Source organism: Myodes glareolus, chromosome 10 (genome assembly GCF_982192425.1).
Source record: "Myodes glareolus chromosome 10, mMyoGla1.1, whole genome shotgun sequence".
Taxonomy (NCBI): domain Eukaryota; kingdom Metazoa; phylum Chordata; class Mammalia; order Rodentia; family Cricetidae; genus Myodes; species Myodes glareolus.
In genome coordinates, this window is record NC_142035.1 from 45,461,953 (window position 1) to 45,483,278 (window position 21,326).

At 43.0% G+C, this 21,326-nt stretch overlaps 2 protein-coding genes across 5 annotated transcripts in view; one reads left to right on the plus strand and one right to left on the minus strand.

Moving 5' to 3' along the window:
* Mcm8 (minichromosome maintenance 8 homologous recombination repair factor) overlaps nucleotides 1–6,892 on the minus strand; it is a 31,881-nt gene extending 24,989 nt beyond the window's left edge. For 2 of the 4 annotated variants that reach the window (XM_048455394.3, XM_048455392.3), the window contains exons 1-6: nucleotides 6,613–6,892; nucleotides 5,687–5,858; nucleotides 5,236–5,319; nucleotides 3,229–3,311; nucleotides 2,688–2,837; nucleotides 1,379–1,482 (exon numbers count right to left, since the gene is read on the minus strand). In XM_048455394.3, the coding sequence (XP_048311351.2) occupies nucleotides 1,379–1,482; nucleotides 2,688–2,837; nucleotides 3,229–3,311; nucleotides 5,236–5,319; nucleotides 5,687–5,834 (569 nt within the window). In that variant the 5' untranslated portion in view covers nucleotides 5,835–5,858; nucleotides 6,613–6,892. The remainder of the gene's footprint in view (nucleotides 1–1,378; nucleotides 1,483–2,687; nucleotides 2,838–3,228; nucleotides 3,312–5,235; nucleotides 5,320–5,686; nucleotides 5,859–6,612) is intronic. The other 2 variants (XM_048455393.3, XM_085696764.2) reach the window with 2 other exon arrangements.
* Nucleotides 6,893–7,035: 143 nt separating this feature from the next.
* Nucleotides 7,036–20,335, plus strand: Trmt6 (tRNA methyltransferase 6 non-catalytic subunit). The gene is made up of 11 exons (XM_048455395.3): nucleotides 7,036–7,265; nucleotides 12,137–12,264; nucleotides 13,290–13,399; nucleotides 13,880–13,971; nucleotides 14,084–14,167; nucleotides 14,424–14,548; nucleotides 15,166–15,521; nucleotides 15,883–15,968; nucleotides 17,283–17,385; nucleotides 17,484–17,570; nucleotides 19,045–20,335. The coding sequence occupies exons 1-11, from the start codon at nucleotides 7,138–7,140 to the stop codon at nucleotides 19,234–19,236; spliced, it is 1,491 nt and encodes a 496-aa protein (XP_048311352.3). The 5' UTR covers nucleotides 7,036–7,137; the 3' UTR covers nucleotides 19,237–20,335.
* Nucleotides 20,336–21,326: the final 991 nt, after the last annotated feature.

A 21,326-nucleotide genomic window follows, 5' to 3' on the forward strand; every position in this document is an offset into this window, starting at 1 on the left:
TGGTGACTTACAACCATCTGTAATGAGATCTGGTGCCCTGTTGGGGCATGCAGGGATACATGTGGGCAGAACACTGTATATATAATAAATAAATAAAATCTTTTTTTAAAAAAAGAAAGAAATCAGCTTACTGGGGTAGAAAAATACTAATTTTATCATGATATGTTAGAATAATCCTCAGTAGGTAATTTGGTTATGGTATTAAATAAGCAAGGAATTCCTTGTTTATATAAACGGAGGTTCTCGTTCTGTTTTTGGCCTTTTTTCCTTTTCTTTCAGCAATTTGCTGATTGGTGTGTGCAAGGGCACACATGAGTGTACTATGGCGTACATGTGGTGCTCAGAGGACAACCTGTGGGCGCTGGCTCTGTTCTCCACTATACAGGTTCCAGGGACTGCGCTCAGGCCAGCAGGCTCAGTGGCAGCATCTCTTACACACTGAGCCATCCCACCGACCCAAGGTTCTTGTTCTTAAATACTTTTCACTACACAAAAACATGTGAGCAAGAAAGAATACACTGAATATAGTTCACAAGGGAAAAAATACAAATAACCAACAGGTATTTGTAGAATTTCACTGTCAATTAGGCATTATAGAAAAGCAAGATAAAACTGCTTTGAGATTTCATCTCAGTCAGTAAAAATGACTATCAATAAGAAAAAGAAATGGTAACAAATGATGTCAGGATCTCTCATACACTGCCAGGGAAATGTAAACTGGAAAATCAGTAACCCTAAGAAATGGAAAACAGGATTATTATATTACTCAGCTACACCACTACTGGGTATAAACCTAAAGGATCTTGAGTGAGCACACCACAGATGCCTGCACACTCACATTTACTGCTCTGCTATTCACAAGAGCCAAGATAAGGAACTAGTCTAGATATCTGTAATAGATAAATACATACAGAAAACGTGGTACATAACACAATTTTATTAAATTGAAAAGAAGAATGAAATTATAACACTCATGAAAATGGATAGAATCGAAGATCATTAATTAAGCAAAGTATGCAAGACTCAGAAATCTACACTGTATGCTTGTTCTCATACATGAAATACAGATTTATAGATTTATAGACACACAAATGAACGTAGAAAGGGTCATGGAAGTGGGGGAACAAGTCTGAAGAGAGATAGGAGGGGTAAACAAGAGAGGGAATCTCTGTGCCATGAAAACAGAAGCAGGGACTATTTAAAGGGAGGAAGGGATCCAGTCAAAGGCTGAGAGGGGAAATAAGTGAGGCCAGTGGGGGATGGGAGGAAAATAAAAACAGTCATGATATATGTATGCATAAATATTTCACAATGAAATTCATCTGTTTGTGCAATAATCAAAAAGTTATTGAGAAAAAAATAGCATCAAGTTTCTTACCTTGCAAAAATATGTGGCACATTTACCATTGTTTTCCCATTATTAGACAATCCCTCTTGAGCTTGTAATTCAGCTGCATGCCGTTCAAGGTCCTTGGTTAATACCTTAGTCAAAAATTCAAAAATAATACTATTTAAGCAGAACTCTCAGAGAGAACCCAAAGTTCATGAAGAACTCAAAAAAAAAAAAAAAAGTATCGTCATAGTCAGTTAAAAGACTGATAAGTGATTATGACTATTTTGCAGTAGATTGCTTTATTTGGGATCTTCTTGTACCTGTACCAGAAAACTTCAGCATCCCTACCTTTTGTCCCAAATAAGCCTAACATTAAAAGTCCTTACATAAGGGGCTGGCAAGATGGTTCAGCAGTTAAAAACACTCGCTGTTCTTGCAAAGGACTGAGGTTCAGTTCCCAGCACCTGCATGGTGGCTCAAGTTCAATTCTAGAGAACCCATGCCTTCTTCTGACATTATTGCCACCCACAATATACACATACATGTGGGCAAAGCACTCAGACACATAAAATAACAGCCCTCAAAGCCATTACCCACTGGGTTCCACTAAAAAAAAAAAAAATTTTGTAGGGCATGCCTCAGCCTGAGCCAGAGCAGGAAGGATGGAAAGGAATTGTGCTTATGAGCGTATTAGATGAGTAAGCTGCCTGGCTAGAGAAATAATGGACTGGACAAATCTGAAAGCAAGAGGCAGGGTTCCCAGTGCAGGGTGTTCAGCAGTGTACCTGGATGTCCTGACCTCCCCTGCAGTGTCCAGATTCTACGTATTCATTTAAGACCAATCCTAAGCCCACATCTTCCCTTGAGCTTTCCCCATTCTACCCCACCTCTGAAGGCACCCAGCACTAATCTGTGCCTTTCCTGGGAACTACTTCCCTTTACCTGGAAGCACTTCGGTGGGTGCTTTCAGGTGCTGTGTCGTCTGTCCCTGAGAAAAACTGATACAAGCACAGAACAACTGTCATTGTCAGTCTACACATGGGACCCTCGGAGAAGCGACTTTCCTGATGCTGAAGGAACTTACATTTGAGGTCAGTCCTTGTGCTCCAAATTCCTGACACCATGCCTGTTTTATATTCCATATTAAATCAAGTATCTCCTCAAAAAGAAATCATAACTTCTATATCTTTAGTAAAATTAAGCTGATTCAAGGAAATTATATATAGGCTGAATTTGCTATCTTCTAGGAAAAGTCTGCAATCCTTAAATTCTAACCAACTTCTGTTAGTAAAAGCTAAGTACCTTTTAAAAAGTACTGGCACTATCTCCATTTTAAAACGTTGGCTAAATTTACCTGATGTATTGCCAGGCCCATACACGCCAAGGTTTTCTCAGGGGCATCTCTTAATGCATTTTCTATGTCTGGTATCAGGTTAGTTATTTCATCATCTTTTGTCAGCTCTTTAAAGTCCACCAGAATGCTTCCCTTCCTTTCTATTTCATCCTATAAAAGATTAAATCTTAAATATAACAACTGCTTTTTTGCAAACCAATTATCATAATAATTCAGTATGCATTTTGAGAAAGCATGGAATAGTCAGTCACACAGTGATAATTCTAAGTTCTCTGACATAGCTGTAATACTGCAAATATTTTCATGTACACACTTAACAAACTTTTGAAGTTTCTATTTATAGTAATATCTCTAAGGATGAGAAAGCTTAAGTAGAGAGAATATAATTCACTTAGGCCCACAGTGCTAGTATGTGAGAACCAGTATCTAAGTGACACCCATCCACCTCCAGCGCTCACTCACTAGCACCTCAAACATACTGTCCAGTTAGCTGTCACATAAAGACAGACAGACTGTCAGTGTTGTTGTAGAAAGCACTTACCTTATCATAAAGGTCAATATGCCTTGTGAAAAATTTCTCAAAAGCTTGAATCTTCTCAATAAAAGGAGAGCTATTACTGTAAACTAATCCAACAAATACAGCATTAGCACCAATACTCAAACACAGAAGCATTTATATTTTCCTGAGACAGATCCCTAGAAACACCACAAATTTCCCCCTTACTTACTTTGTATTGTGATTATATTTGAATACTGATATGAATGAATACTTGAGATTCTAAAAAGAAAATGACATCTGAATAACCTGAAATATCTATAAAAGTCCAAGCATCTGAAAAACTTTCTACTGAGTCTTGAACTCCTCAAAGAGTATATCAATTCAAATATCTCATACAATAAGCTTAAACTAACCATTATAATAAATGCAAAGCCATACACATGAACGGAGCTAAACATAATCACTATCTTTGCAAAGTAAATTCTACTTGTTCAGACTGCCACCTTTCAAATTATTTCTAAAGACTGAAGACAGACCACAGACCAATGCTTAACTATAATGTCCAAACTATAATGCTGCTTCAGTCTAGTGAAATAGAGCTGGTCAACTTTAAGCAAGGCATCTCTTAAATCCCATCTTTAGTAACCTAAAGGTCACAGTTCTCTGAGCTAACTGCTAGGACAATAATAAAAACGTTGGTGGTTAATGTATCATAAAGGAATTAAAAGATCTTCCGTGAAACACATCTATCAAGTTAATAGGGAAGGAAAGAAGAATTCACTCACAGAATGAATACTGAAAATACAAAGACAGGATCCTTGACCACAGCAATATAGTATACTAGGGGCGAAAAACACACAGCTTTAGCTGGGCGGTGCTGGCATACGCCTTTAATCAGGAGGCAGAAGTAGGCAGAGTTTGAGGCCAGCCTGGTCTACAAGAGCTAGTTCCAGGACAGGATCCAAAGCTACACAGAGAAACCCTGTCTCGAAAAACAAAAACAAACAAAAAAAATCCACAGCTTTAAATAAAAAGAACAAAAAAGCACATTTCATAAAAGATATAACAAGCATGTAGACATCATAAAGAAGGAAGAACAAGATCTCCACAGTTCACAAAAATGTCTGACAGTAGATGGTATTCTTCTCTACACAAACTTGAAGTGGCATCTAACTCTTGGTTCCAAGCCTATTACTCTGTTTCTTGCTGGGACACTGACACCTGTGCCCAAGTTCCCAGACAACCTTTAGGTTTACTTACTGGAGACACTGTAAGGACTGGAAGGCGGCAAGAAGTATGAAATAAACTATTCTTGTTTTTATTCCGTCTTTTAAGATTTACTTTTATGCATATGTGTGTCTGTGTTAAGTATGTTACATGTGCAGGTGTCTGCAGAGGCCAAAGGAGGGTTTCAGAGCAAACTTTCTTCTGGAACCCAAGTTCAGACCCTCTAGAAAAATAGCAATTATGCTTAACTTCTCAATCACCTCTCCAGCGCCTTGTTCCGGCTCTTTTCAGTATCTCTCCTACTGCACAGAACAACTACAGTTCCAAGCTCCAGGATCCAACCAACATCTGATGAGTCCTTAGTTACTAGGATCAACCAGCTTCATTCATCTGTGTTCTGAGCACAAAGCGGGGTGCCTTCCTAAGTCCTAAAGCACAGCTTTGGAGGGTGCCCTGAGATTAAAGCGACATCTCTACTGTTCCTCCACTTTTGAACTCCCAACTTCTGACAGCCTTGGAATGTCTGGATTTTTGTCCTCCCTCAGCCACAAGGATCAGACTGCTGTGTTTGGTAACACTGCTTTCCAGGAGGTTACCTCAGTGTTCCCTTTCTGTTTTTTGAGTCTTCCACATACACATCTAATTCTTTGAGACACTCACCAGTTTGTTTTCCTGATACATGTATAAAAACAACGCTCCTAACAGATGTTTGGGAGAGTAGAAGGTATGTTATCAGACAGCCAGCCGAATCATGGTAACATGAAATGTAGTATCCAGAAATGGATACACAACTCCTGGTACTTTTAAGCTCTTTAACTCTACCTTCAGAGAAGTAAAGCTTCCAGCCCTTATACGGTATAAACTGATCCAACGTTGACTGTAGACGTAAAGACTGTGAAGTCTGCTCTGAAAAAATAGGATATAATGTTAGTAAAAAACAAAGCACTGTTTTCACTCCTAGTCCCCCCCCCCAGGGTCTATTAATAGAGTCTAAACTGGACAGTTCAATAAAAATAATATCCTGCTGTCTACTAGGCATGACTTGCTTTTTTAAAACATGTTTATACATATGTGTTGTCTGTGACCACGTGTGGGCCAACACATGCCAGTGTGCACATGTGGAGGTCACATGACAGCTTGCAGGAGTCAGTTCTCTCCTTCCATCATGTGGGTTCCTAGGGACCTGAGGGTCATCAGGCTTGGTGGCAGGCACTCTTTCCTACGCCACCATTTCCTGGCCCGTAAGCTGTTTATTTCACGAGAACGTACTTACCAGAAGTGTGTTTTCCTGTGGCTTTACTGGGGTCAGCTCTGTCCTCTCTTCCTCTCCAGCTTCCTGAGAAGCTCCCGCCACCTCTTCCTCTCTTCCAGCTTTGGAATCTTCCCCGTCCAAAACCTCTTCCTCTATATGCACTGCTCATGTCTTCTAGAGGTCAATAGCACTCCTAAAAATGCATTAACGGAGTAAAAGGAGGAAATCAATGTATTGTGTTGAGACTTGCAAACAGGCTTGCAAAATTCCATGCCACAGTGTAAAGCTTACGTTTTGTGTAATTATTTAAGAATTTTTTTGTTTGTTTTTCGAGACAGGGTTTCTCTGTGGCTTTGGAGCCTGTCCTGGCACTAGCTCTTGTAGACCAGGCTGGCCTCGAACTCTGCCTCCCAAGTGCTGAGATTAAAGGCGTGCACCACCACCGCCCGGCCTCAAGAATTTAATACCCGTCACGATTTATGGTACACTACAGTCGTTTACTCAGCACCAGTCTTCAAAGAACCACCAAGACAGAAATAAAGACGGTAACTTGAACCTGTCTGCAGTGTTTGAGCCTATTATTAGGCAATACTAGCTGCACATAATCCCCACCCGTAAGATTCTAGGGCTATATCGTAGTTCAATCTTTGTTGTATTATTTCCTGTGGCAAGCTGTCCTAAACTGTTCTAAAGGATAATAAAAATCCACTTAAAAACTCCTATCCCACTGCTACAAAGTATTAATGATATATTCATACACTGCGGTGAAATTCATTAGGAGAGCCTATTCTAATCTCGACAGGGTTTAGTTAGTAACTAAAAGGTTCGAAAGCAAACTAAGCTTGATTGTATTAACACTGAGATAAAAACTCAAGCCTTCAGGACCCTCAAGATGAGACATCCCATCGCAACACTACGTTCCACATGGACCCAATAGGATAACATACTGGGAACAGTGACAAATCCAACATATATTTAGGGAAGTAAGCCACCCGCAGTCCCTGACTTCATTCGCGTCCCATCGTCCTCACTACGGGAGTCCCAGTGTTCTCCCAGCCAGCGACCGGGCCTAGGTGGTGCGCACGCGCATGCAGGGCTACGCGGACACTCGGGCTCCAGAGCAACCCGGGTGCCAGGGTCGCCGAGCACCGGAACGCGAGACGCAGGGCGGGTAAAGCCAGAGCGCAACACCACAAGGTACACTCCGTGTTTCTCCGGAGTTCTTTTTTGGCGCGTCTATGACGCTTAAGGAAGCCACGCGACGGGAGGGCGGGATGAAGCGCAGCCAATCAAAGAGTTCAGATAGACGGAAGCCGCGAGGCTCCCGGAAGCCGTCCTGAGGTTGGGACCGGAAAGCGGAAGCGGCGCGCAGCACGTGGGGGCGGTGCCGGCGGAAGGGTAGATTCCTCTGGATCGTGTGGTGTTGCTGACGGCTGGAGCCGGTTACGGAATTTGGAAACGATCTGACGTCCATGGAGGCATCAGCGGAGCAGCCAAGCCCGCAGCCCCCGCAACCCGGGGAACACTGCATCCGTGACGGCGACTTCGTGGTGCTGAAGCGGGAAGATGTGTTCAAAGCAGTGCAAGTCCAGCGGAGAAAGTAAGTCAAGTTACTGGCCTTGGCGGCGCGCACCATCACCTAGATAGATAATCACCCCCTCCAGTGTCCCACTCTTGGTTCTTTAAATCCGGCGCCCCAGCCGTTGTTGCCACCACCCAGATCTTCCTACCAACAGAGGCCGTTTCCCACTGGGATCTTTTTGCATCCTTGGCCTCTAGGACTTCATTTGCCCCTTTCTCATGCTACAGTACTCGCCTCTACTTTTCATTCCCCAACCTTCTACCTTCAGCGCCGGATTCCCTTCCCAGGAATTCCGTTCTTGGTACTGCCGTCCCCGAGGGTGCTTTCCTTAGGTTCTTAGGGTCTTCTCTATTACGGAACTCCTCCGGCCTTTTACATTGAGATCTCTTTATTATGTCTGACTCTCATCCCCACCTTGCCCATAAATTCGACTTCCTCTGTAAGAAGAGGAGGGAGGAGAGAGAAAATAAGATCCCTTACACTTATTCTGACTTTCAGGTAGGCAGACCTCTTCTCGACCTCAGCGGGAAAAATCTGTCTTCTATGAATAAGAAAAGCCAAATTCCTACAGTATGCAATTACTGTGAGCCCTTCTTTGTACATCAAAGTCCTGGAAAATCGAATTGTTCATAAGCAGTTCGCTTAAGAGCTCAGAGCTCATACATAATTGGGCTTGGTAACTTTGTGACAGAGCTGATTAAGTTACTTAATCCTAATAGCTTATTGATGGTTAGAATTTATTGGAATATTTAGGTTACTTTGGTACAGTGAAGTTTTCTTTTGAACTTATGTATCATACTGCTTCTTTATTTGCTTGATTGTTGTAGTGCAGTGCAGAGGCTCTGTGCATACTAGACAAGGGCTCTGCCACTCAGTCACATTGCCATTCGCGTGATACTCCTTTGAAAGAAGTAAATCGTACAAGGTCAGAAGAACAACTCTCTGTGCGTCAGAAAACTGGGTATCATGAAATTTGGAACCCCTTCTAACGCTCACTTTGCATAAGTTATTTTTGCTACTGTTTGATTCAAGCCATTGAGTGGTATTTGAAATGGAGCAGAAAACAGTAAAAATCCTAAGGGCTGGTGATGTAGCTCAGTTGCTAGAGTGCATATCTGGCGTGCTCCAAGCCCTAGGTTTAGTTTCCAGCACTACATAAATAGACTGTTGGTGCAGGCCTGCAATTCCAGTACTTGGGAGGTGGAGGAAAGGAAGATCAGAAGGTCAGGGTCATGCTTGGAGAGTCTGAGGGCAGCCTGGCCAATGTCTCAAGAAAATAAAGCCAGTTAGACAGGCAGCAGTGTTCAGTGCATCAAGTCAGTTGGTAACCAACCTTTCTTGGCACAAGCACAATTTGATAAAGAAAAAAAAATCAGGGGGACGGAGTGTTCATTCTGGTCTAAAATCAAATATCTGCACCAACTTTTGAGCATTTTAAAATTCTCCATTGATAAGACTTTTTTTGGTGTTTGAAATTAGAGAAATCTTACAACTGTCCTCGTTGCCACTGTATTTTTGTGTTCTTGAAGGTAGTGTTTTTGGTTTTCCTTTGCAGAATTTCAAATTAGAAATCCTTCAAGTATGTAGGTTTTGAAATTGGCTATTTATAATTTAAACTTTTAAGCTGAAATGTAACTTTAGTGCAGCAAAACTCTTAGATTGCAAGCATGTATGTTGATGAGCCTGCCCTGTGTGCACATCAGCGCTGATGGCAAGGTGAAGCATGTTGTTCTTTCAACAATTTTCTGCCTCCCAGGTGGTGGTGGGATTACAGGTCTGCTACACCATGCTCAGTGTGCTTCCTGGTCAGATATAACTATCTGAATGTCTCTTTATAACCCTTTCCATTACCAATAAGACAGGCAGTATCTTTAGCTCCAAAGAGTACTCTTTAACACTAGTTTTTAAATTTTATTTATTTTTTTACACACTAATCCCAATTCCCCCACCCTCCTCTCCTCCAGCTCCCCGCCCCACCTCACCCTTCCATCTGCTCCTCGGAGGGGGTAAGGCCTCTCCATGGGAAGTCAGCTAAGTCTGTCCCATCACCTCCTTGAGGCAGGACCAAGTCTGTTCATCCCTCTCACCCCTCCCCCGTGCCTAGGCTGAGTAGGGTATCTCTTCATAGAGAATGGGCTCTGTAAAGTCAGTTCGTGCATTAGATTTACATCCTGGTCCCACTGCCAGTGGCCCCCCATACTACACGAGCCACAGCATTATCACCTGTATTCAGGGGGCCTGGATAGTCTATGCAGGTTCCCCCGTTGTCAGTCTGGAGTCAGTGAGCTCCCACTAGCTCAGGTCAGCTGATTCTGTGAATTTCCCCATCATGGTCTTGACCCCTTTGTTCATATATTGCTCCTTCCTCACTTTGATGGACTCCAGGAGCTCAGCCCAGTGGTTAGCTGTGGATCTCTGCATCTGCTTCCATCTTTTAACACACACCTTTAATCCCAACACTCAGAAAGCAGAAGCAGGCAGATCTCTGAGTTGAGGCCAGTCTGGTCTACAGAGTGAGTTCTAGGACAGCCAGGGCTATACACAGAAACCCTGTCTTAAAATACATAATTTTAATTGTGTGTGTATGAATATGTATACATGAATTTGGGTGCCCTCAGAGGCCAGAAACTTTGGATTTCCTGGAATTGGAGTTATAGCCAATTGTGAGGCACCCAAAGTGGATGTGGGAACCGAAGTCAGGACCTCTGGAAGAGCAGTAAGTGCTCTCAGCTGCTCACTCATTCTCCAGCCCCCTAGAAAGTACTCTTTAGAAATTATTTGAAAGCTCTTTTTATCTACCCATCTTGGCAAAGTCATGATGGTAATTTTTGACCTGCTGAATTCAGCTGCTTCCAAGCCAGACTCCCTATCACTAGAGCAATCCTGGCTTTTTTCAAATCTTAGTCCTTCCCAGGAAATAGAGAGCTCACTTACTTATCAGATCACATCCCCCAGTTTCCTGACTGAGCCTCCAGGTAGGTCGGTTTGAGTACATATCTCCCTGTCTTTGCTCGTAAGAGGCTGGCAGAGAAATAAATCAACCCAGCTTTAGTGTTTAACACCATGTGCAGCCAAGGGGCTGCAAATCTGGCCTGAGCTGAGCAAATGTTTTGAGTCTTATATGTTGGTTACTGAAAATTCAGCAAAGAATAAGAGTTGTCTCTGTTAGGAACACTTTAAGAGCCCACCTGAGTTCAGTCATATTCAGGTGGCATTTGATGAATGAAGCTAGGGAGATGGCCCAACGAGTAAAGCTGTTAGCACACAAGTGTGAGATACGGTGGTACATATCTGTGATATCAGCAGCAAGAAGGAATCAGAAACAGGAGATGCCCTAGAAGTTTGAGGGCCAGCTGGCCTGACATATGCAGCAGTAAACGAAAGAGAATTTGCCTCAAAATAAGATGGAATTCATCTCCTGACTTCCGCTTGCACGCTATGGTCCTGAAACATACATACATGTACATATACCACACGCGTGTGTGCACACACACACTAAAAATAGTTTCTTCTAAAGGATGTGATACGCAAAGATGTGGCAGGATAGAGAACTCAAAAGGAAAGACGACACACGTAGGACTGCAGTAGTGGGAAGCACATTCTGCGAGCCTGTAGAAAAAGAGAAAACAAGAGAGGAGTGAGAGGGTACAAACAGAATTCACCAGGGCCGGTCTCAGAACTCAGAATGCTGTGTGTGCAGACTGGGCTCTGACGCTTCCCTAGGTGCAGCACTCTTGTGTCAGCTGTGCTGGGTGATATAGAAAAACACTGCAGACCTGTATGGGTCCCCCAGCTTTCGCTCCTCACACAAGCAAGCACACACAGCAGGTGTCATTGTGTGTTGTGTGACATGCTTCTGGGGAGTCATTACACACGTGCAACCCAGAAGCTGCAGAGCAGCTCCAAAGTTGGACTTCTTTCAGCAGCCTGACTGGTCAGAGTTGTCCCCCACACGCTCTACCCAGCAACTATTTACTCCTTTCAATGTTGATGGGTAGGAGACTTCAAGAATTTGAAGATTTTGTTCTCCAGTGTGTGACCTGTTGCTGGTGTCTCCTCCCCTCCTAGAGGAAGTGTTTCAGTTTGGAGGGAACACTGCAGTTCAGAGGAACATGTTTCAACACCGGCTGATGCCCAGTCTGACCTGGAGTTTAGCACTTGAACAGTACAGTTTCCCAGGTCTCAGATTTCTGTCCTGGAAAAGGGCATCCCAGTATCACTGTGAGGATGGAAAGGGCACACACACTGCTGAACATCTAGTTATTACTCAGCAGGAGTTCATTTCCTTTCTTTGAAGGGAAAGGGATTTTGTTGTGTGCTTCCCTTTGAAAGTCAGTACAGGGCTGAGTGACAGGAAAGCCTAATGCCCCGCCCTCAGCAGTGCACCATCAGTATTCAGTTTATTTCAGATGTCTAGATTGCCACTAATGTTTATTTCTAATACGGGTTATTAGGATTTGCCACTTTTCTAGTAGAATAGCCAGTTAGACAGAGACCAGGGAGTTTTAAAAATTGTTGTCATCTCAGCGGTTATCTCAGTGCTTTTAGGGGTTTTCTAGTGCGAGCGGCGTGGGTTATCTCAATACATCCTCATGGTCTGGGACTCTCGGCAGTCATCCGCATGTTGAGATCTCCAGAATCTATGAGTTTAAGCAAAGTGCAAACAGATCTGTGCCCCATAAAAGGAATATCTTTTTTCTTCTAAAAGTCGGTGTTTTCCTAGCTTCTTTATGAATGTTTGTGTCTCTCCTCAGCCTGGTTCTCTCTAGTTCATTTGTCAGATTTGTACCTAGAAGCAGCGCTGTTCACTGTGCATCGTGAGAATGAGTGCACCTGTTGTAGCACGAATGTAAAAGAAGTCAATTTACTGATTGCTTTTCCTTCCTCAGGAAAGTAACTTTCGAAAAACAGTGGTTCTACCTGGATAATGCCATTGGCCATAGTTATGGGTCAGCATTTGAAGTGGGCAATGGAGGATGCCTTCAGCTCAAGAAGAAGAAGGAAGAGCCTACTTCAGGTACCCCACGCTGGATGTGTGAGATGGACGGTGTACAGTTAGCTAGGCAGACTTCCATTTAATTTGGATGCTCTCCAGGAAACTTACCTAAAACAAGAGGTGATCCTAAAAAGCCAAGGCTGACTTGAGGGGCTGATGGTCTAGGTGTAAAATGGAACTTGGGAAAAGAAGGATTGCAGATGTGGGCTTGTAGCTCAGTTGGTAGGGCATTTACCCCGTGTACACAAGGCCCCAGTTTCATCTGCAGCACTCCATGAGCGTGTAATTGAAGTACTTGTGGGATGGAGGTAGGAGGATCAGAGTTCAGATTCATATTTAGCTATATAGTGAGCCTGAGGCCAGCCTGTGCTACCTGAGAACTTATCTCAAAAAGAAACTCTGAGGAGCTAGTGAGATGGCTCAGCAGGTATACAGACTTGTTTCTTTTAGAGCACCCAGGTTTAGTTCTGAATGCCCATATGATGCTCACAACCTCCTGTGACTCCAGTTCCAGGCATCTGATACCCTTTTCTGAGTTCAGGCACTAGGCATGCATCTGGTACATACATACATGTAGGCAAAACACTCATACACATAAAATTAAATCTTATCTTCTTTTTTTAATTTTTGAGATAGGGTCTCTACAAAGCCCTTGCTGTCCCTGACATGTAGACCAGACTGGCCTCGAACTCACAGGGATTCTCCTGCCTCTGCCTCCCTAGTGTTGAGATTAAAGGTCTGTGCTGCCATGCCCAACTCTTTTTAGAAAAAAAAATTTTTTTTTTTTTTTAAAGAAAACATTGTGAAATAATTTCAAATGAAGGCCAGCAAGATGGCTTAGTGGGTAAGGACCTGTTACCAAATCTGACAACCTGAGTTCACTGAGACCTACTTGGTGGAAGGGGAGAAAGAACCATGTCCTAGGACCAACATGTACTATACCATGTGTGAGCCCACACACATATACAGATACATGTAAAATTAAGTAATATAATTTTAATAGTAGTTTTATATCACAATTATCATAAAGCCATTTCTTTCCTTAGAGACTAAAGAAGCGGGCACTGATAATCGAAATATAGTTGATGATGGAAAGTCCCAGAAACTTACTCAAGATGATATAAAGGCTCTGAAAGACAAGGGCATTAAAGGAGAGGTAAAAAGGATTCTTTCCCTTTGTTTGTGTGTAATAAGCTTGTTTCTAATGCCGATCTTGAGGTAAAATGGGTGTCAGTTAAAATATGTGTGCAGTGGAACCCACGGGGATTTTGTTCCTCATGCATAGGAGTAATGGGTGAGCGGCAGCACTAGTGTTAGTGGAAGAGAAGGGAACAGCTCGTTTGTTTTGATCTTGGCTGATCTTCACCTCTCGTCTCCCCTTCTTGGATATCTCTCTTCCTTTAGCTTGGTTTAAAGGAGTTGTGTGAACAAGGCTCTGGGTTCCATCCCCAACACCAGAAAAAAACAAACCTAAATGGAGTTGTAATATGCTTATTACAAGTCCTAAGTAGAGTGTAGAGACACAGTTGAGCGCCTGGACTTCATGGAGGAGGGACTGGAGATGAGACCTTTGGCTAAGTGCTGGGGTAAGACAGTGAAGCCTCAGGAAATCTGCTTGCTCCTCCTTTTCTTACAGGAAATAGTTCAGCAGCTAATTGAAAATAGTACAACATTCCGCGACAAGACAGAATTTGCCCAAGATAAATATATTAAAAAGAAGAAGAAAAAGTAAGTCGTTTTGTTTGAAATGATTGAAAATAGCACATCTTTTTTATTTACTAAATAAATACTACTAAAAATGAGGTATTTTTAATTGTTATTCTGCTTTTAATTCCCCTAGATATGAAGCCATCGTTACTATTTTGAAGCCATCTACCCGTATTCTTTCAATTATGTATTATGCAAGAGAACCTGGAAAAATTAAGTACGCTTTGTTTCCTTTCAAAGTATAATTGGGGGAAAATATGTCTTTAAGAGAGTCATGATTTTAAGTAAAATGAAAAGCTTGCTCACCTGCATAAAGTGTCCTCCTTCCTCATAAATTGTAAGTCCTTTTACTGTCGCCTCAAGCAAACAATAATCTTAGCAACATAATTTTTATGAAACAGCTAGAAAAACAATTATTAAATGTCAGGCTTTACTTAACTAAAAGTAAGTGGATCATCCTTTTTTTCCCTTAGCCACATGAGATATGATACACTAGCCCAGATGCTGACATTGGGGAATATCCGTGCTGGCAATAAAATGATTGTCATGGAAACGTGTTCTGGCTTGGTGCTGGGTGCCATGATGGAGCGAATGGGAGGTGAGTCTCAGTGTTTTCAAATACAGTGAACTGCCCTGATGTGAGTCCAAAAATTGAAACTTAGAAAACCAGATGGAGTTTCTTTAAGAAGTCAGTAGATTTCTATGGCTCCTGTCCCAGAACCTTCCTGTGTGGTCCATTTCTTTCCCACTAAGGCCGTGTTAGTGTCCTGTGATGCTGGCCTTTCCTGCTTTGGTGTCTGTGGGGATGACTCTGGAACTGCAGCTGGCACTGAGGGGCTGAATAGGGAGGCTTCCCAGGAGGTATCCTCTCTTGGAATACACAAGCTGACCTATCTTGGTTTCTCTGACTCTGTGGACGATAAGTATGAATCCATCCTCTCTGTGGATGAACCTAAATCATGTAACTAAACAGGATCACTAGGTCTCCCTGCCATAGTGTCCTGAGGAGATAAGCTTCTTTAAAATTCCCTGTTTGTATAGAGGAATTATATTCTCTCTATAGGGAATGAAATATTCATAGCGGTCAAGGACCTCCAGGTGGGTTGCAGCATTCTTCACCCTCTAGACATGGGAGAAGAATCATGAATTAATTATGTGAGGACTTGGGCTTTGCACAGTCTAGATTCCTTCCATTTGTTTGTTTTGTCTGTTCAGGTTTTGGCTCCATTATTCAGCTGTACCCTGGAGATGGACCTGTTCGGGCAGCAACAGCTTGTTTTGGGTTTCCCAAATCTTTCCTCAGTGGTCTTCATGAATTCCCCCTCAACAAAATAAACAGTCTTCTAAATGGAACATTTTCTGCTGAGATGTTGTCCTCGGAGCCTAAAGACAGCACTCCGGTTGAACAGAGTAACGGTGAACATGAGGAAAAGCAGATCTCTGAACAGGCCGATGAGGACAGCATAGCAGAAGCCCCAGAAAGTAACCTAGAAGAACAGAGAACAATGGAAATTGTCCCTCAGGACCCAGAGAATAAGGAGCCTAAAGAAAAAGGAAATAAAAGAGATTATGTAAGAATGTTATGAGTCTTTATCCTTGTAATAGCCTCATTTAAGTTGTGAGATTTGAGTTAACTTTGAAACATTAGGTCCCTAGATGATAACCGTCAGAAACAACTGGGGGAAATGGGCGTGTTTGTACACAGCTGTGTGACAGTCTGGGGGCTGGAACTCTGGGTGACTTTAGCAGCAGCTTCAGCAATGCTCAGGTGACTTAGGGCTGACATTTGAGTATAACTTCCTCGGGCATCCTCATCTTCCTTATAAATCACCCCTTTCTCTGTTGTCTGCTGAATACCTCTGCTCTAATGAGACAGAGCATTTTGGTTAACTTGGCTGAATGACCTCAGTGCATTGGGTTCTTGCTGTTCAGATTCAGGAAAAGCAAAGAAGACAGGAAGAGCAGAGGAAAAGACACTTAGAGGCTGCGGCTCTGCTGGGAGAAAGAAATGCAGATGGGTATGTTGATGAGGGATGCGGGGCACTCGTCGGTGCTGCTGCGTTCTGCCTCGGTCTGTCCTGATTCTTGTGGGAAGTGAGATGAAGATTTTCTTTTGATTGTTTTGATTTTTGAGAGACTGGGCCTGGGCTGGGGAGAAGGTTCAGCATTTAAGAGCACACACTGGTCTAGCAAAGGACCAGAGTTAGGCTCCCAGCACCCTGCCTGGTGACTTCAGTTTTTGGGAGTGGATCCAACACCTGTGGCCTCCTTGAGCACCTGCACACTCATACACATATCTGCATGCAGGCATACACATTCATAATCAAAAAGGAAACAATTAGTTTATCAAGGCTTTTATTTTAAGGCTAGTAAAAATAAGTAGTTGATTGGTTGTTTTAAAAGAAAGGCCAAGTCTAGCAGAGGGGTAAGTTGGAGGTGTAATTTGATAGTTTCAAGGAAATCTGAACATTTAGCAATGACTATCAGACAGGACTGAATAGTTGTTAGGTGTGGAGGTGGAGCATTAATATGGCTATAATGCTGGCCAAAAACAAGCCAAGAAAATCCCTGTCAGAGGCTAGAGAGATGGCTAAGTGGTTAAAAGAGAGTGCTTGCTACTCTTACAGAGAACTGGTGTTCAGTAGCCAGCATCCATATTGGCATCTCACAACTGTCTATAACTCTAGTTCCAGGGGATCTGACACTTGGCCTCTGTGGGCACACACATGCTAAAATAAAATATGTCTATAAAGGGAAACAATACCTCTGTCAGCGGGACGTGAATTCAGAAGTGTAGTGTTAGGTTGCTTCCAGGTGATCTAAAAGCAAAAAATGCAAGAATATCCTACATTTAGCTGCCAGGCAGCACAAATGCTTATAACCCAGTTTCTTATAAATAAATAGCTCATGATGTCATTCTGCTCTGAATTTCTAGAATGTTGTGTTTGTATAGGTCACACTGGCCTACTCCCTGTACAGTTGTGGAACTAAAGGCAGTCCTCCTGCCTAGGCCTCATTGTTAGGATTTTAACCATGCATAACTAGGTGATCATTTTATTTTTTAATTTTACTTATTATTTATTGATTTATTTTTGCTTTATTTTCCCCAGAGGCCAGGTTTCTCTGTGTAACAGTCCTGGCTGTCCTGGAACTCACGCTATAGACCAGGCTGGACTTGAACTCACAGAGATCCACCTGCCTCTGCCTCCCAAGTGCTGGGATTAAAGGTGTGCGCCACCACTGCCTGGCTATCCGTGATCATTTTAAATACACTTAAAAGCCATGTTCCACTGGGAAGATGTAGAGGAATGTTCTCTCTGTTTTCCTTGCAGTTTGATTGTGGCCAGTCGTTTCCACCCTACTCCACTGCTGCTGTCTTTGCTAGACTTTGTGGCCCCATCAAGACCGTTTGTGGTCTACTGTCAGTATAAAGAGGTAAATGCTGAGACAAAATGCACAATTCCTACATCTGAATTTTGATCCCCCTGTTGTAGCTCAGAAAATACCTAACAGGATTCTGGTTTTGCCTTTAGCCTTTGTTGGAATGCTATACAAAACTTCGGGAGAGAGGAGGTGTCATCAACTTGAGACTGTCTGAAACCTGGCTCAGAAATTACCAGGTAAGCATTCTCACCACCGGGGTCTAGAGCTGCTGGCTCCTTGCCACCATACTGCAAATTGTTAAATAAGACCATTGTTTACAGTGGCAGTGGTGGAAGTGTCTGCCTGTCACTCATAGAAAATACCATGGCTTCCTGACCTTTTCATATCAGGGTGCACGTGCACTGTTCTGTGACTCTGGTCCAGAGGAAGGTGGGGGGGTCAGTGGGTTTTTTTGTTTGTTGATTTGGTTGGTTGGTTGGTTGGTTTGATTGGTTTAGTTTTTTGAGACAGGGTTTCTCTGTGTAACCCTAGCTATCCTGTAACTCCCCTTTTATATCAAGCTTTGAACTCACGGAGATCCACCTGCCTCTGTGCCTGACTAGTCCAGAGTATTTAAAATGCAAATAACTGGTTATACTACTCTCAAGACCTTGTCAATGGAGGTGGGTCACTGCAAATGAAGTGACCCTGTCCTCTGCTGCAGCATCTTCCCAGCCAGTTCAGGATCCACTGGTGGGAGGTGTGTTATTCCAGAACTCACGCACTGAGCTCTGTTTGTGCTTACCCTCTCCCTCGCCTACCCCCTCTCTGGCAGTGTTAGAGATCAGAATCAGCATCTCAGGCAGGCAGGGCAAGTACTCTGCCACTAAGCCATATCCTCAAATACATGCCAAGGTAGGCGTTTTATAAGAGGGTTTATTAGGGCAAAGGGGACTTTCAATATATATTGAGAGAGGGGGCGGGGGCAGGAGGGGAATGGAATTATGTAGGTCAGTACTAAGAAAAGAGAAAAGGAACAGCCTACATCCGTACACTGAGATAGTCTCAGGCAGGCCAGTGGGGAGCCAGGAGTAAAGACTGCTCGTGAGAGGGACCTCCTGAACTGAGCAGGAGTGGTCAGGTCTTTTGCCTGGGCTCAGTTTGGTCTCAGTATGATCCCTGCAACAGGTCCCAAAGTCACAGCAGCTGGAGACTTTGCTGCCTGAATACCTCATAGCCAGTTCCTTCAGGAAGGGAGGTTGGAAGGGTCCCTCCTGTGTTACCACATGTTCCGTCAGTCCTGCTGGTTGGCATCCATTCTTACCATGGTAAGGATGCTGTTGAATACAGAGTAACAAGTGAGAAGAGCCCTTGCAGGGATTAAACTCAGGGGAGTGTCCAGCCTGTGTTGTTTCTCCATATACCACACACCCGATTGTTGGCCATGAAGCTTCCTGGAACCAGAATTACTACAGAAACCATTCGCCCTTCCCCTCACACTAGCATTCAATTTGAGAGAAACAGGGCTTCGGTTATTCTTGTTTAAAACAAATAGATCCCTTTGTTTTTATACCTTCTTTTGCATTGTGCTGTGAAGAAGTGGTCTTCTTAAAAGTTAGTCATAGAAATCAAGAGAATTTGTCATTTAAATTCTGATTTTTGTTATGTTGTTGACATAGTTTGTAAGAGTGCAGAAAGATATGAATGTCTGTTTTTTTCTGTCCTGGTTAGGTTTTGCCAGACCGGAGTCATCCGAAGCTGCTGATGAGCGGAGGAGGAGGATACCTTCTGTCGGGCCTAACTGTTGTCTCGGACAGCCTTCGAGCGGACCCCAGCCTCAAGTCTTGTGCAAGCACTTTAGACTCACACGCGGCTGAGGAGCCAGCCACTAAAAAACAGAAATGCGTGGGATCTGGCTCTTAGAGATTGCTGTTTGTTCCAAGGCATTCTGCAGCTGGCAATTACACTTTAAATGACATCACTAAATGTGTTTTCCTATCCTCAGAATGTGTGTACACCTACCTGTTCCTGGGGTTAGTCAGCACTACAGCTCCGACATGTGGTAATGGGTGGGTACAGCAGTCCTGTTTCTATAACAGACTTTGAGTACTTAAAACTAATGTCAACATCCTGGAAATGTTGATATGTAAGACTTTGTTTATATTTTAAGCAAAGATGAATAACACAAGCTAGCTAACATGATGAACAGAGAAAGGAAGTTCCCTCTCATCCATTCTCCTCTACCTAAGCAATATGGATGTGTGCGCCTATGAGATTTACAGTACCAAAAAAATGTGCCCTGCAATGGAATAAGCTTTTTTAAATACTAGATTTTATTATTTTAATAGTTGACATCCTGAGGAAGATCCAGGCATTTCTTTTACTGCCTCTCCCCTTTTCGGTGCATAGAAAGGTTTAGTAGGTGCTTTTTGCAGTGGTTCGTGCATCTTCTTTGTTCTAAAAAAGTGATTAGAACTTCTGTGAACTTCTAAACAATTGATTTTTCCCTCTCTAGAAATGTGTGCCAGTGTTGGTACGTCTGTATGTATCAACACAGACAGAATGTACTACCTGTAGGGGAGAGAGAATGAATGCAGTTTATTTGAACTGTGGTAAAGACTTGTACAAGTCACACCAGCTCTCAGTGCGTTGGTATCATTCCTTGTCAAGTGTGTTTTAAGTGCCTTTTCCTGGGATTACTCACACTGGTCTCTGAAGGTCTGTCTGCTGGAGTGAGGTGGGTGGCCTTTATCAGCTCTGAAAAAGTCTAAATCAAATTACCATTTCCATTGTAAGAAATAAAAATGTCTAGAGTAACTCAAGACTCCTGCTCACTAGAACATGCTCGTCGTGTATAGTGCGTGCGTCATAGACGCCTACCCAGCAAGGAGCATCTTGGATGAAAAGGATTGTTTTAGTAGCATGTGCTGTTCTAATAATGGCTGCTCTGATTGCCAACTGTGGTTTTTATTCCTTTTCCTCTAAATAATTGCTTTTAAAGAATAAAAGTTTCCTACTCTGAGCCATGTGTCATTAATGATAATGATGCTACGTTTCCCACATTGAACTGGCAGTGACATGTCTCTGTGGTAGAGAAGACACTGAAATGTGCCACGCGCAAGTCATTTAGGAGAGCACAGAGGAAACGCAGTAGGGTTGGTCACTGTTAAAATGACCTCAGCTGGTGTCCCGGGTTCTGTTCCAGCCTCTGAATTGTTGAGTCTGCACTTGAGGTAGGGATTTAGGGTCTGAGCTACTAAGCCCTGCATGCCTCAGAACACTAGCAAATACCTCAAAGCGGGGGAGGGGTCTCTAGGGTTGGAACTTGGGTTGTGTGTGCCTTTACCGGCCAGCCATCTCACTAGCCCTGACATAGTTTTGATACATAAGAAATTTTGAGAGTATTCGGATGTTGTTTGAAAGCATAGGTTGTAAGAACTGCAACAATACAAATACTAGAGACTATCCTAAAAATCCAAGGTCTGCAGCATCCAGATACTTGATCCTGTGATCTGTGGTGTGCAGTGCCAGCGGGGAGAGTGGACCTAACCACCTTACTTGAAGTAGTTAATTTTTATTTAAAGAAAACAAAAGATGCCAGGCAGTGGTGGTGCATGCCTTTAGTCCTAGCACAGAAGCAGAGGCAGGAGGATCTGAGTTCAAGACCAGCCTGGTCTACAGAGTGATGAGTTAAAGGACAGTCAGGGCTACACAGAGGAATCCTGGGCTGTGGCTTGATGGGTAAAGGTGTTTGCTGCATAAATCTGGCGACCTGAGCCCACATAAAGTGAAAGGACAGAACCAAGTTCACAAGACCATCCTTTAATCGCACATGTGACAACTCTGCTCACACCTACACATCATAAGTAAATTAGTTTCACTTAGATTATGAATTTATTTGGACTTAACTGTGGGTATAGGTCAGATTCTAAGACTGGACAGCTAGTTAAAGAGCAGGGAATAAACTGTTAGCAATCCTGTTAACATAAGGTACCCACAGCTTTTTAAGCCTT

Coding starts and splice junctions, on each gene's coding strand:
- Trmt6 (XM_048455395.3), top strand. CDS start 7,138: ATGGAGGCATCAGCGGAGCAGCCAAGCCCGCAGCCCCCGCAACCCGGG. Junction 12,265..13,289: donor GAAGGAAGAGCCTACTTCAG/GTACCCCACGCT, acceptor TTCTTTCCTTAG/AGACTAAAGAAGCGGGCACT. Junction 15,522..15,882: donor AAGGAAATAAAAGAGATTAT/GTAAGAATGTTA, acceptor CTTGCTGTTCAG/ATTCAGGAAAAGCAAAGAAG.